Source organism: Balaenoptera acutorostrata, chromosome 2 (assembly GCF_949987535.1).
Source record: "Balaenoptera acutorostrata chromosome 2, mBalAcu1.1, whole genome shotgun sequence".
Classification (NCBI taxonomy): domain Eukaryota; kingdom Metazoa; phylum Chordata; class Mammalia; order Artiodactyla; family Balaenopteridae; genus Balaenoptera; species Balaenoptera acutorostrata.
This window is the reverse complement of record NC_080065.1, coordinates 81,852,325-81,868,459: the sequence shown is the minus strand read 5'-3', so window position 1 is coordinate 81,868,459 and position 16,135 is coordinate 81,852,325. Positions and strand designations below refer to the sequence as shown.

General features: G+C 41.3%; 1 protein-coding gene across 6 annotated transcripts in view; it reads right to left on the bottom strand.

Annotated features, from left to right (window-relative positions):
* Positions 1–16,135, bottom strand: part of CAST (calpastatin) — a 119,485-nt gene that overhangs the window by 77,867 nt on the left and 25,483 nt on the right. For 4 of the 6 annotated variants that reach the window (XM_007197474.3, XM_007197477.3, XM_007197476.3 and 1 more), the window contains exon 3: positions 10,536–10,607. In XM_007197474.3, coding sequence (XP_007197536.2) covers positions 10,536–10,607 — 72 coding nt within the window. Of the gene's footprint in view, positions 1–4,386; positions 4,552–10,535; positions 10,608–16,135 lie in introns of those variants that run through there. The other 2 variants (XM_007197478.3, XM_007197479.3) reach the window with 2 other exon arrangements.

Here is a 16,135-nt window from a genome sequence, read left to right as displayed (position 1 = left end):
GTAAAAGCAGACCCAAATCCTCTTTCCAACATATAAGAAATCCTCCCAAATAAAACTAAGTGTTAGTTGTTTTTTTTTTTTAAGTGTTGCAAAGGGATCTGTGGGAAAAGAAAAGAAACACTACCAACAAAAGGGACCAAGCAGCACCTTTGTAACTAATGTATGCCAATTATTCCTGGGGAAGGAGTCAGTAAAAATGATAAAAGGTGAGTAGATAGGCATCTGAGGTTCCCCTTGTCTTGCTAAGGATATGTGCCTACCACGTGGCAGCTGCCAAATGCGAAATAAGAAACTAAATTGAGACAATGTGTCCTTAGAGATAAGTGTCTGGAATCCAGGGGCAGGTTATTCTGTTGATGAGCTGGTCTGCCCTCCCCTGCACCTTAGGTTGGGCGGTGAAGAAAGAAACAGGAAGATGAGCAGCAGAAACTTGTCACCCTCAAAGCTGGCTTGGAAGACGGACAACACAGACTCAGTCAGCTGTGGGGTCTCCAGTTCAACTGTGTAGAGCGCAGGACAGATGGAAACCTCAGGTATAGTTGACACCGGATGGAAATCCAGTCTGTCTACATCTCATAAGAGAGCCCTAGAATGAATCAGAACTCTCAGTCCTACATAACAGCACACAGAAAAGTATACAGGGGGAGACCATAGTACCTCTACTGGTAGTTAGGGGCAAGTCTGGAAAGCTGGGATTAAGAAAATACTGAATGAGGGGCTTCCCTGGTGGCACAGTGGTTGAGAATCTGCCTGCCAATGCAGGGGACACGGGTTCGAGCCCTGGTCTGGGAAGATCCCACATGCCGCGGAGCAACTAGGCCCATGAGCCACAATTACTGAGCCTGCGCATCTGGAGCCTGTGCTCCGCAACAAGAGAGGCCGCGATAGTGAGAGGCCCGCGCACCGCGATGAAGAGTGGCCCCCACTTGCCGCAATTAGAGAAAGCCCTCGCACAGAAACGAAGACGCAACACAGCCATAAGTAAATAAATAAACCCAAAGTTAAAAAAAAAAAAAAAAAAAGAAATACAGGAGCTAAATATTAAAAAAAAAAAAAAGAAAAAAGAAAATACTGAATGAGGAGAGCCAACGCTTGGGAAGTTGGATGTGTTCAGACCTCTGAAGAGTCCTGCATCCAACTGACTGGTTGCAGATCTGCTTTAAGGGACTCGTATTCCTAATGTTTATTCCCAGACAAACAGGGCCAAGCTTAACCTCAGCCCTCTTCCCTCAACCTTCCACTGTGCTTTCATAGCACCTTGATAGCAATGCTTTTTAGCACTTTTTACACTGTGTTTTTATATTTGTTATATGGACCATACTTCACTTCTGTATTCCTAGCACCATGTCTGGCCATTGTAGAAGTTAAAAAAAAAAGAAGAGTTCATTACTGATAATTTTGATTATCTACTCTTTAATCTTTAGCTAAAGGACAAACAGATGTTAAGTTCCAAAAACTCTACTTATAAATCCTAGAGAACAAAAATGAATATTATTCTACTTTTTCTGCCTATCCAGGATAAATTTCTAAACTAGTGCAGTAGTATCTTAAGGCTCTGTTCATATTAAGATAAAACCAATATTCTTTTTCAATTCAATAGATATTTATTGAGCAATTACTATGTGGAAGGCACCATGGTAGACGCGATGGGGGTCCAAAGATGTGGATCCTGTCTTCAAAGGGCTCACAGTATAGTGAAAAGCTGGTATTCTAAGAACAAAGGTGACCAGAGGTAACCAAAGGTAGCCAAATGAGACTATGTAACCAAACGAGACTTTAGTGTGTGTTAACTTCACCCACTAAAACTCATTTTTTGGAAAGTATTTTATGGAGAGCTGTCAAACATGTTCTGAGAAACAATACAGTGCAATGGTTAAGAGATCAGTCTCTTACTTTCTTAATCTGAAAAATGGGCATAATAAGGGTATCTACTTCATCACTGCATCATCATCACACCATGTAAAGTGTTCAACATATGCCTAGAACCCACTAATTGTCAGTAAATGTAGCTATAACTATTAATACTCAGATCTAATACAGATTGTGCTAATCTGTTCTTTTTTCTGAAACCTATTAAAGTCACTTGCTAATGATTTATTATTATTGCCTAATGTGGACAGAAGGGCACAAGGGTAAGAGTGACACTTTACTAGCAATAGGATTACACATAGCCTCCACCCAAATCTCCAATGTCCAAATATATGGACTTGCTCAGAAGTCAACGTGTCTTAAGGGATTCTGTAAAGTGCCTTAAAAATTGGAAATAATGGGACTGAGTAATTATTTATACGGCTTACCATAAAAATAGTGTACCAATTGTTCTTAACCAGGGGAAGTAGCACCCAACTAAAGGGTATTTTAAGACATGTGAGAGAGAGTGTTTTTGTCATGCTCTGGCATTCAGTGGGAACAAGACAGCCCTGCCCAACTAAGAATCGTCAACCCAAATGCCATTAGTACTCTGTTGAGAAACACTGGGTAGATGACATTTTTAAGTTAAAAGCTATTCACAGAGAAAAAAATAAAACACAATTGTTTTTGAAGACCCATTGTACTTTCCCAGTATGCAGATTATTAATTCAATATATCAAAAACTATAGGATAATATATGTTCCTCTTATGAGGCCAGACATATTGATGCTAAAACACATATTCCAGATTCATATAGTCTTCAAAATGAGGGCACTCTGAGGTATAATGAAAGAAAAGACACAAAGACATCTATGTATACAGGAGAACATAGGTTGTGGGCTTTTTATTTAAATCGGACTGAACAATTAGATGGTTCATATTTTGGGAAAAGTAAATAGTCCTACCTAAGAAGTGGTGATGCATTAAAGATATAATTGTTACTATAAACAATGAATAGGAACACAAATATTTGACTGATTTTAAAAAGTCAGTTCAAATTAATTCCTCATGTTTTCTTAATTTTGTTTGTTTCATTCTTTCAAACTGCTATTTTACATGGTACCTTTTAAATATTCATTGTGAGAGAAGAATTATACTCTGCCAATTCATGGAACCATCAAGAAACTGAACCCACCACTAATACTATACTATAATCAACTCCTATCTGCAGTGGGAATCCTCTCTCAAAGCATGTGAACTGAACCATGACCAACATTCATACTTGAATGCACTGCTTCATAAACACTGTCATGCAGTCTGTGAAGCTCACTTGTTTATAATAGTCACCAAGGGTCCTTGCTGCATGCCCCAGGATTCCCGCTCCATTCTCATTGCTACTGGCCACCTACCCCCTCTCCATCAGTCAGCAGATGCGGCCTTTGCTAGTTCGGCATGATTTTGCTAAATGTCACTACTTTGTTTTAATGTTATACTGTCTCCTAGAAGCCAGGCAGCATTCCCAGCGACAAATATCCTTTACATACTGAAAAGTCAGTGTGCAAAAGTTAAATTCAGTGCCCACAAACAAAATGTCAGGAAGAGGCACTCTTTAAGTTACTCATTAGAAAATAAACTTTACCCTTTTGAACAGTAGACGCCACTCCTTACTGACCTTCGCTGCAATGCAGAGGTTTTCTCTCTAGAAAACATCTCATATATCAGGAACTTTCCAGAGCTGCTGATTAAGCATTTCCCTTCCTCTGATGTAGGTATAGGTGGGTTCCTAGAGGGCTCGTCAGAGGCCCCAGGGTCCAGCCCTTTAAGGAAGTTTCTTAAACTCTGCCTCGTTTTCTCAAGCTGTAAAATGGGTATAAAGAACTTGCCTCTTACCCGTTTATAACTGAGGAATGCTAGGACCCTAACAGTACAGAAAAGATCGTCAACTCTCCATGAAAACATTTCCATTCTTGAAAGATAGGTACAAAGTACCCCTCAGCGATGTCATCCGACCACAGTCTCAGGCTGTGTTCAAGGAAATAGAACCAAAACATGTCACAACATTTGCCACACCACACCCAGCATGTATCAGATAAACGGAGAGGTTATACACAGTGAGCTCATTCTCTAAAACGGAGGTCATCACAGTGGAGGGGGCAGGGCTCGGGGAGAAGATTGGGTCTAACCCTAGAGATAAAAGTGCCAAACCAAATCGACATTGCGCCTGCTTTTCTTCTTTCAGCATTTTCTCCGGGTCACACAAACTCCTGGTTTTGTAACCCTACCGTGTAAGATCACCAGACACATTCCCAGCCCAGAAGCCAGCAACAGTGGCGCCGACAGGGAGGAGGGGTCGACAAGTAACACAAGTGAACTTAGAACCCGTTTGGAAGGAAATTGATCCTCAAGGTTAAGAGACGGGTAAGAGCGCACGTCCAAGTCTGGGAGCCGTGGCAGGGTCCGAGCCTGGGACGCGCAGGGCCGGCGCGAAGGCAGCGCGGGCTGCCCGCCTGGGAAGCAGCCGAAATCAGTACTCACTCCGCGTCCGGCTTCCGGGCCCAGAGACTTCAGCGGGGTTTGGGGGATGTTTGCATTCCCGGTTGGGCTCGGCCCTCTCGGTTTCCGTTTGGAGCCGCAGCCCAGCCCGCAGAGAGGGAGGCGGCGGGGCGGCCCCAGGACGCGACGCTGGCCGCTCCCCGCCCCCAGCGCGGTTCCGGGAGGGAGGTGCCCGCTGCCGCCGACTCATCGCGGGGCTGGCATCCCGGAGGCTGGCAGACTAAACAGCGCGGCCTGTGACGCAGGCCACCGGCCGATGGCAGAGGTCTACCACTCCTAGGATGTCGCCAAAGGCCCAAAGTGGGCTCTTTGCAAACACACGCCCCCAAATATTACTTTTGAAGCTATAAAGTAAATTAACATTTCACATCGTATAACGGATTTTTTTTTTTAAAGAGCAGTTGAACAGAACTAGAATTCTACTGAATTACTGGACGTGATACATTATGACTAAACATTTCAAAATAACTAAGAAGGGATTTAAGCCACGGAATAAAATAAGAATTCATGAGTTCATACTGCTATAAATAAATAAATGAATGAATAAGTATATAGGGGAGAAGGAAATGCTCTCCCTTAAAGAAGAATGCCAACTAATAAATGTAAGTGATGGGCTTAGAGAAAAGAGTTCTAAAATTTACAGGAAATATGGGAAGCCAACTTTTCCCAAAGCTGTAAAGCAATCACAGGGAAGACTCTGGACAGTGAGCTTGGGGTAGGAGTGGAGGAGGCTGCGGTGGCGGGAGGCTGAGGACCCGAGGCCTCAGGCCTATAGCTAGTGACAGCTGAGCAGCCAGCCCTTCCGCCTCCAGGCCAGAGGTGACGGCATTCGGAAGGCGGAGAGCTCAAGGGGCACAGTGCGCAGCGGCGCACCCGCCTGCGCCCGGCACTCAAAGCACGTGGGGTCCCCCTGACTTCTCCTGCTAGGTGTTCCTCAAAACCACCTTGTTTATTTTCAGTGTTCCTTTACTTCAGTTAAATAAAGGTGGCGAAGTAAGAGCCCTTCCAACTCTAATATTTTATTATAATTCCCTGAGAAGAAGACCCTGTCCTCATAATTCTTTCTTTTTGTAACATCTTTATTGGAGTTTAATTGCTTGACAACGTTGTGTTAGTTTCTGCTGTATAACAAAGTGAATCAGCTGTATGTATACATATATCCCCATATCTCCTCCCTCTTGCGCCTCCCTCCCACCCTCCCTATCCCACCCCTCTAGGTGGACACAAAGCACCAAGCAGATCTCCCAGTGCTATGCAGCTGCTTCCCACTAGCTATCTATTTTACATTTGGTAGTGTATACACGTCCATGCCACTCTCTCACTTCGTCCCAGCTTACCCTTCCCCCTCCCCGTGTCCTCAAGTCCATTCTCTACGTCTGCGTCTTTATTCCTGTCCTGCCCCTAGGTTCATCAGAACCATTTTTTTTTTTTTTTAGATTCCATATATATGTGTTAGCACACGGTATTTGTCTTTCTCTTTCTGGCTTACTTCACTCTGTATGACAGACTCTAGGTCCATCCAGCTCACTACAAATAACTCAATTTCGTTTCTTTTTATGGCTGAGTAATATTCCATTGTATATATGTGCCACATCTTCTTTATCCATTCATCTGTTGATGGACACCTAGGTTGCTTCCATGTCCTGGCTATTGTAAACAGTGCTGCAATTAACATTTTGGTACATGACTCTTTTTGAATTATGGTTTTCTCAGCATATATGCCCAGTAGTGGGATTGCTGGGTCGTATGGTAGTTCTATTTTTAGTTTTTTAAGGAACCTCCATACTGTTCTCCACAGTGGCTGTATCAATTTACATTCCCACCAACAGTGCAAGAGGGTTCCCTTTTCTCCACATACCCTCTCCAGCATTATTGTTTGTAGATTTTCATAATTCTTCTTGATGAAAATTCAACTTAAAATTCCTTTGTTGTTTACTGTCAGTATTTTCTCTGCTTTTTTGTTTCTCAAATAAACCTCAGCTCATCTAGGTTTTCCTGAGACAAAAGACAACTAGGATGACTTATTTGGGCCACTCCCCGAGAGGGATGAGCCCTGGGTCCCAGAGCCCCACCGTTAGGCAGCATATCTCCCTCAATGAGGGTGAGTATGTCTGAGCTCCTCAAGAGTACAGGTTAGTAATTACATGGTTATGAAGTAAATTTTCCAAAGATTCTTGTCCTGCAGGACAGGTAGAAAGGGGCTCCCTTCCCTGGAGATGAAGAGGGATGTTATCGCTCCCAGATGTGCCGTGTCTATCCCAGTACCTGAGGCTCAACCTTTCCCCTAGTGGGGCCTCCATATCACCCACATCTGAAAAACTGGAGGGTATTTATTAAATAGAGAAAATCCTGGACCTACCCACTCCCGGTGAATCAGATTCTTGCGGCTTGGAACCTGAGGATCTGAATTTTAACCAGATTCTCTAATCGATGTTTAGGTAATCTAAGGTACAGGTGGTCTAAATGACCCACATTCAGCACAATTCAGCATCCTTGCTGCTCAAAGTGTGGTCGCTAGACCAGCAGCAGCAGCAGCAACAACTGGGAGCTTGTTAGAAAAGCAGAAAGAATCTCAGCCTTGCCCCAGACTTCCTGAGTCAGAATCTTCATTTTAGTAAACACCTCACCGATTCAGTATGTACATTAAAATATGAGAATTACTGCTCTGATCTTGTTTCCCAAACCTTGGTTATTTGTGTACTACCTACTTAATATTTTTTAATCTGCCACAGCTACATGTACTTAATATTTTAAAAAATAGATTTACTTTTTAACCATTAATCTAGCCTTGTCTTAAGCAAAAACATCCATGGGATCACGAGTTTGAAGTGCTAGTTTACTTTTCCTAGTATGTTAAAATACATGCAGAACTATTGAAATAGAAACGCTTGCCTGCTTAGCAAACAGAGTCATCAAACACACCGCATGTGGTCCAGCGGTTCTGTGGGTGAGGCTGACACTGAACGATGGAATACCTTCCACAATATGCAGAGTTTATTCGGCCCCTTAGTCATATTATGGATGAGAAAAGTAAAGGCCTGGGAGGAGGGCTGTGCCGCCAAAGTTAACACAGCTAGTTATGGCAGAACCAGGGCCAAAACCACAGAAGGACTTCTCTGGTGGGTGCTTATTCCCGTGCAGATTTTCTCCTCTCTAACTGGGAGAGAAGCTGTTTGTACCCTCTTCTGTTTAAAAGGCCTAATGTTGCTAAACAACCTATAATCAGTGATTTTCCTCCAGTTCAATTAGGTAATTCTCCTGTTTTCCTTTCGGTAGTGGATAGCTGGCAGCTGACAATACACTTGAAAGATCCTCACTACTCACGGATCATTTCTCACCTAATCAATAAGCGCCTTCCCAAAGAAGAACCAGAGCATTCCCAACCCCAGATTCCCCGTGCAGCAGAGCCGAGGCATGGGACTTGCACTGGCCAATCAGCTGCGCCTCACAAGAGTGAGATTGAAAATAAGCCTGTGCGGAGGCGCCACCCACCGGTAGATCTGCGTTATGATAAGGCCTTTCAGCATTTGAGATTGGCAGTGCCAGAGTTTCTGGCCTCCAGTCCTAAATGTGATAGGTGCTGAGCTGCGGTGGCAGCAAGGAGAAGCTCCCACGGTGTGTCCGGGCATTGTTCCTGGCTGTGAAACTACATTCCTTCTGCTGGAGACTTCTGGATTTCTCTAGGAGCTACCCTCCATCCCTTAAGAAATTCCTTTTTAGCTTGAACTAGTCAGAGTAAATTCCAATTGGAACTGATAACTTTAACCAGTACTTCTTAATAGCTGTGCTCTCCTGCAGAGACATTCCTGATGCAAGTTCAACCTCGCTTTCCTCACCTGAATAAGTTGGTGGTTACAATAGAAGTTGCCTGAGAACTCTTCCAGTAACACAGTTGCCTGACTGTGGATCGCAACTATTTTCTTATTTAATAAGAGTCTAATTTCTATAGCCTCATTAGTCCTCATTATTAATTTATCAAAAGTTTAATTTTAAGCACTAAACATAATAATTATTTTGAGTTATTCAATAGAAATATCTATGCCACGTAAGTGCTCTGTATCCTCCAAGCCCAGGACTGCATGGCAGAAGTGGTATTATTTGTGCACATAATTACTGATTTTGTAAGAACTCTCCTAAAACAGTTCTGCAATACATGGTAACCATTCTATCATTAAATACTGAATCTTTAATACAGACTATGATTTTCTAAATAATTGTAAAATTGTCACTTACTTTAACTTTCGAGTTGAATGTGTCCAGAATCAAGAAAACCAGGCCTAATTCTCACTGCCAATTGTATTTACTATTTTGTCACGTCATGTGTTGGGAGAATATTATTTGCCTGTGTGTGTTATGATAATTAATTGTGTAATAAAATGCTTCAAGGGATCACAAATGCTATTACCCCCAGCTTGTCTGAATGATGCATGGGAATGATCATTTTTAGGTGATGACGATACCGAGCCCTTTCAATCTGGCATCAAAAGGCAAAATAAGAAAACTAAGAAAGCAGATGTATTTTTTTTCTTCTAATACTCTATAAGAGTTAAAGATATAGAAAGGAAGGAATGAAGAATTAAATCCTGGAAAAACTAATATTCAGGAAACTGGTGAAGGAAATTGAGTCAGGAAACCACAGTGAAAAAGAATAATGGAGAGAAGAATGGAGATAGGAGAAGGCAGTGTCAGAAGCCAAGGAGAGAATTACAAGTTTGCCAGTAAACGAAAACAATAACTCTGTGGCTAAATGTGTCCACCTCCCAGTTACACCTCCTCCCACAGCTTCCTGAGACCTAGCAGGGTTTGGGGAGGATGGCCAAATTCTTTGTAAGCATTCCGCCTTGAAATGATTGGATGATACTCCTGTGGGGAAAAATGATGGAAAAGGGCCTGCTTCTTACCACGAAATTCAAGGGAAAAACAAAAACAAAAACTAAGTGCGATTTTCCACAAGGTACCGACCCTGTAGGAGTTTAGGTAATGATAATTCTAGAAACCATTTACAAATGATTCACTAAACCTCATGAGGTTGGGGTTTTGCTAATGAGGCTTCTCATTTTTAGAGGCATAATTTAAGCATAAGTTAAATAAAGGTCCTAATACTGTAAAAGATAGGAAGTATCCAGAAAATCTTTTTTAGTTGGAGAGCTCCAAACAATAGAATATGAGGGCTACCACGGGCAACCGCAGCAGAGATACGTTTGCCCAGCCTCTTCTCATTTCTCAGCTGAGTTGTACTTTGGGTACTTTTGAGGAGCTAGGAGAGCAGCTGAGACTCCAGAAGGCACTAAAATACGAACTCTTCACCAAGCAAGTAACATCCATGAGAAAGTCCACAGCCCTCCATAGGAGAGCTACAAGTTTTAAAGGAAAAATGCTTATTTACAATAGTTGTATAGGCAATCCTGAAATAGGTTAAGGTTTTTGATAATCTTGGACACACTGGAAGATCACAAGCTGAAATGGGAGGAACAAAACTATTTTATATATTGAAAACTACTAGCTAAAATGGTAGTTACATCTTATCTTGAAAGATGAAATTTCAGTGATTTTTATAAGTTGCAAAGCTTTGTAGTGTTATATTACCAAAGAAGGCTCAATCAGAGTTTATAAGGTCCAGGACCTTGTGTGAACTGGAAACCTGGCTTTGAACCCTACCTCCATCTTACTGGCTTTGTGATCTTGTTGAGGTTACTTAACCTCTCTGAGCCCAGGTTTCCTCAGGTATAAAGGAATAATAATTATAAGGTTGTGACGGGATTACCTAAGATAATTATATAGCACACTTAGCAGACAGCCTGGTGTGGTTAATACTCATGAAGAAAATTTGGTGTGTGCAAAAGTCAAATATTATTTATAGATATTTGTGGTAATAATGAATATTTTTGGACACATTATTATATACCAGTAAGAATAATAACATAAATGGCTTTGTGAGGTTTTAAATCATTCAAATCATTAGTAAGAAATTACATGCCTCCCGCCTCACACTACCCCCGCCAGCACAGAAATGATACTTTGTTCAAAAACTTTCAGTGATATATGGACACTGTTTACCTTCCCTACAAGTCCCACCCACTAATGGTACACCCGTAGAGTAGGGGTCTTTTCTTGCTCAGGAAATGACTGACCTTGGTGACCGGAGCTGTTCCACCAGCCTGAGTTCTGGAGGGTTGACTGCTCCCGAGTTTTGCCGCTTTTTTCTGAAAATAGGAAATATTAGTTTCTATAGGAGAAGACATCTTCACAATGTAGTCAAGTGTAAATTTTCCTATCAATACAAATATCTTTTCAAGCAAAATTCAGACTAATATACTAAGTACACAAAAAATGAACATGTTTTTATTTTTTCATGTCTTACTTTTTTTACTTTTTCATGTCTTCGCCAGAAGACTATATAAATATTAAAAACAAAGAGTGCATTGAATAGTCCCCAGTTGTTCACTATTCAGTGGTTTGGAGCACTGCAGAAATCCTCACATGGGAGTTGTCACTATCCAACATAATGCACTCCCAGAACATCATTGCTCACCGTGAGAAAGTACGGGCTTTCTCTCTTACCCTGAGTGCCACGGAGAGCAGATGTTAGTACAGCCTCCACAGAGGGTGACTTAGCAGCAAGTAACAAAGATGGCAATACACCTAAAAATTTATCTTAGGGAAATAATATGACACGAGCAAAAGGCTTTTTTCTTCAAATATATTCATCACAGTATTCTAACATCAAAAAGCTAAAAACAATATAGGTAATAATGAATGTTTATTGAGTTCTTACCATGAGTCTTTCCATGTGTTTAATTATTCTACTAGAATAATAAAATTATAAGTAATAATAGAATAATAATGCTCCAATAATAGAATATATTACAGCACTATTGTCAGTGCTCTGTTTAAGTACCATGTGTTACAACTTACTTAATCTTCAAATTACCCAAAATAAAGCTGTTATCCCCATTTTCTGGGTAAGGAGATGGAGGATGGGATGAGTACACAACTTGGCCATGGTCACAGCTAGTCAAAAGTAGCATGTCTGTTTCAGACCCTATTCTCTTACCTACCTACACTGCCTCCCACATAAGGGGTTATGTTATGAACAGTTACAGGATGAAATATCATATGGTTATTTAATGATCAGGTTTAGAAGAACATTCCATTAAATGAAAGTATATTATTAATATTTCACATAAAGAAAAGTCACATTATAAAATAACATGAATGGTATGGTCTCAAGTTCATATGGGCTTATTTTCTGATAGTGGGGTTAAGAGTGCTTCATTGTGCTTTTTTTGTAATTTCTTATATAACTATAACAACTTAACTGTTAAAAGGACAATAAACAAGGGGAGGGGAAGGTAAAATACACAGTTGCTTTCTCAACAAGGACTTGATGTCTTATATCTTTTACTTATGAATATCTATATTTCAAAGAAGCAAGCGTATTAAGTTTTATAATGTAAAATGGTGACAGTATGATCCAACATCTATAAAATGTGAAGAATGTACTGTAAGAATTGAACACAGGAAGGATGATCATGCTAATTAGGTGATATTAACACAGTAAAGAGTTGTATGTCCACATGCATACAACTTCTGAAAATTTTTGAAAAATATATAACTGAGAACAATTTGGTTGAATTCTTTAACATTTAGAAGATAGTTAGCAAAATTTATGTTGCTTAACTTTGTGAAAAATGCCTGCCACGGAAGCTTGAGCTGAAGCCTTCTTTTCCTTCAGGGCAAATACTACCTTAGCAAGAAGAAAAGACAGAACTTAGCTTGCTGTCCTCAAAGTACAATCTTTTTGTGTCCACTGGTTGACCATTCTCAGAGCACTTCAGGAAGATCCCCGAAACAACAGGGTGGACACATTTTAATAAGATGGGTATCTGAGGGCCTTCAGAGGCCTTTGCAGAAGCCAGGTATTACCTGTAGACCAAATAGTCTATCCTAAGCATTCATGCACTACCATCAACCAAAGGAAGAAAAAATCCTAGATAAATGGGTTAGAAATAAAAGAGGCTGCTAAAAAGTTAGTAATTTGAGTGTGATATGGGAGATGGTAAAAGGAGGGGATGGCCTAAGTTTTATCCATATCACAAGTCTCTTTTCAAAATATAAGGTGTCGGGCTTCCCTGGTGGCGCAGTGGTTGAGAATCTGCCTGCTAATGCAGGAGACACGGGTTCGAGCCCTGGTCTGGGAAGATCCCACATGCCACGGAGCAGCTGGGCCCATGAGCCACAGCTGCTGAGCCTGCGCGTCTGGAGCCTGTGCCCCGCAACGGGAGGGGCCGCGATAGTGAAAGGCCCACGCACCGCGATGAAGAGCGGTCCCCGCACCGCAATGAAGAGTGGCCCCCACTTGCCGCAACTAGAGAAAGCTCTCGCACGAACCGAAGACCCAGCACAGCCAAAAATAAATAAATAAATAAATAAATAAAATAAAATAAAATAAAATAAAATAAAAAAAAGAGTAAATTCTATTAAAAAAAAAATATAAGGTGTCTTAACAAATAGCTTCTGATAACCATAATGTATACATGGATTCAGTGTAAGGGGTTGGATATAAGAAATGAAGACAAGAATACAGCATTGGGGTTATTCATTTTAATCTCATTCTCCAGTTCAACCTCCTCATTTTCCATGGAGGAGACTGAAGCCCAGAAAGGGCTTCAGGTCAGTGTACGCTGTTCCACAGCTGTCCCGCACTCTAGCTATTTAGCCTGTGGTCTCAGCTATAATCAAGGAAGGTCACATTGAAATCCTGCACTAACTACAGCTCCAATTCTCACAATCAAAATGCACATACCAGACTCTGATTTATCTGTAGAATTCCACTACAACACGTTAGCTAAGATTTGCCCGTGAGAATTAAAAAACTTGCTTTTTGGCTGAGTTATGATACTATTAAGTTAAAAATAACTATTTTAACTTAATACACATGCTGATTGTTTATATAAACTCAGCACACATGCTGATTTTTATTCTACCTGTATATAAACTTAAGATTTACTCTAAAAAATAATTTATTAATAAATTCAATATTTTTTAACTCAACTGAGGATATCTCAGATTTCCTGTGGGTATGACCCATTGAAGTTTGCCTTGCCCTCTGAGCTGCCTGAATTATTTAGTCTACAAAGGACCAATTTAGTTTAGCTGAAACAAGAGTAGAATTTGTAAAAATGATCCTCTATTATCTAATATTTATAAAGGCCTTAATAATGTCAGGCACTTAAAACACAACACAAAAGCTTAGAAGTGCACATACATACCAGAGCACAGACCCCTTATTCTCAGATTAGTAACCATACAGATTGTTTTGGCTGATATATGACGTGGTTCTCTCTGCAATTGTGTTTGACTTCATGCATCCCTCTACTTATTGGACAGACATTTATTGAACCCTGGCCAGGAGTCTGGTCCTATTCTAGACAGTGGGGATATAATGACCAATTAAATAAACAAACAAAAAAAGGTCTTACTCTCGTAGTGCTTACATTCCAGTAGGAGGACTCGGACTCTAAATAAGTCAACAAAAGCCAAGATGATTTCAGAGAGTGATGAATGCTATAAAGTCAATAAAACAGGGTCATGTAACAGAGAGTGGCTGGCTGAAGGTTCCTTCAGACAGGATAGACAAAGAAAGACATTTGACTGAGACCTGACTATAAATAAACCAATCATGTAAATATGGCATGGGGGAAGGGAGGCATTCTAGGTGGATAGAGTAGCACATGCAAAGGCCCTGAGGTGGGATGGGATGGGTTTGGCAAGTTGGAGGAACAGAAGTATGTTCCTGCAGCTGAAGCAAGGTGGGCACAGGCATACATGGTATGAGATGATACAGGATGCTGGATCAAGATATTTGGTCTGAAGTGATGTGGGTTCATTATGGCCCCGCAGTCGGGTGTGTTTGGGATCATCAGTTTCTTCCAGGCCTTGGCTTGCTTCCTGGCCTTCTCTGAGTACCATCTAGTCCTTGTGAGTCCTCCCTTGCCTCCATGTGAAAAGTTCTCAAAGTCCTTTGGCTTCACATCACCTTGTACTTCACATCACCTTGTACTTAGTTTTGCAGTGTCTTCCTCACCCTCACTCCCTCTCACCCTCACCATCAGCATCGGTCCTTAGAAATCCCACTCTGGCCTGGACACATTTCTCACCCAGCTAGGTCTGCATATTCACAACTGTGATAGGGCTGGATCTACCTTCAGATAGAACAGAATTCATTTACTCAAAGTAAGTGAAAACTCATAACAAGCTCACTCATACATGATGCTGCATTTGTCTTAACACACAGGTATGCTCTGGTCTCTAAAAGATTAAGATGTTAAATGAGAACACCAATCCTAGGATAATTCAAATTTTGAGTTAAACTATTTTTCTTCATTTCCATAAACCCATAGACTAAAGGTTACTGAACAGATTTTCCCTTGCCATTCAATCACATTCCCTCTAATGTTTATGAGCGCTTCTTTGTTTAACTTAAGTTTTATAGAAAGGAAATGGTCAGGAACAGCTTGCCATCATCCCTCTATATCAGGTCGCAGGCCTGGCTGAGTGATTCCTTCCTTGCAGGACAGCCTGTCACAGGGCCTCAGTCCTGATGACTGACAGGGGCAGAAGTGTAATCGTCCACACCAGATTTACGACTCTAACCCCAGGACATCAAGTCCGGTCCATTTACACAGAACTTGTGCGATTTCTCCTGCTCGGGTGCAGACTCCTGAGTATACACAGGTCCTGTTCCCATGGACTATGAACCCACACCTTCTACCGGAAGCAGCCTCCCCCATCTCAAAAGAGCTTCAGAGTCTGCCAGCCAAAAGACCCCTAACCAGGCAACTCTGCTTGCACAGACAAGATCGATAAAGAACGCACATATTAGATCCGTCCTATCTGCTGTGGTAGGAAGACATGAAAGGAATTAATGGCATGCCTTTCTTGTATGTTTGTTGTGGTTCATAATAAAAGGTTTTATGGAATGAATCAGAACTCAAGTCTTAAAAACTGTTTTCAAGTAACAATGAAATTCCAAGAGCCAGGCAGAGCTGTGTCATTCTCTCCTAAAATCTCAGGAAAGGCCCCTTAAGTGAGGTCTCATGTCATCCTGAGACCTAGTGACTCTGCAAAGAAAAGTGCCGAATTCTCTAGAATAATGGTCCTACTTTTGGACACGTGGCAGGAATCCTGGCTGCACCGAATGCCAGCTGTGAGACCTCAGGCAAGTTTATGAGCATTTCTAAACACTAATTTTCTCACCTGAAAAATGAGAATAACCCTACCTGTACCTCAGAGAGAGACTGAGAGGATTAAATGAGATGAGGTATGGCCTGAAGTCTGTGGCCCACGTGTTGGAAAACCCCGCTCTGAAGAGAGAGGCCCAAGGCCTTGAACAGGTAGCAAGGGGACAGACTCCCCTCTCCAGGGCAACCCCAGTGCATCTAATTTCAACTCATGAGGGGTCTTAGTGGCTGTTGAGAATTTTCTATGAGCTTTTGTTATTTATATAATAGAAAAATAATTGTTTCTTCAATGGATAGAAAGCGATTTTTCTTTAGGACTAGCCATGATTCTATTAATGGATGCAGTTACTTGGAAACAGTTTGATCCTTTTGAGGTTTGCTTTTAAGCGTTGTTAGGTTGGACAAGAGCAGCCTTCAGATAGAAGTAATTTGTTTTCAATACAGCAATGATACCCTTCTGAGTACTCTACCCAGTGATTCCAACTGGT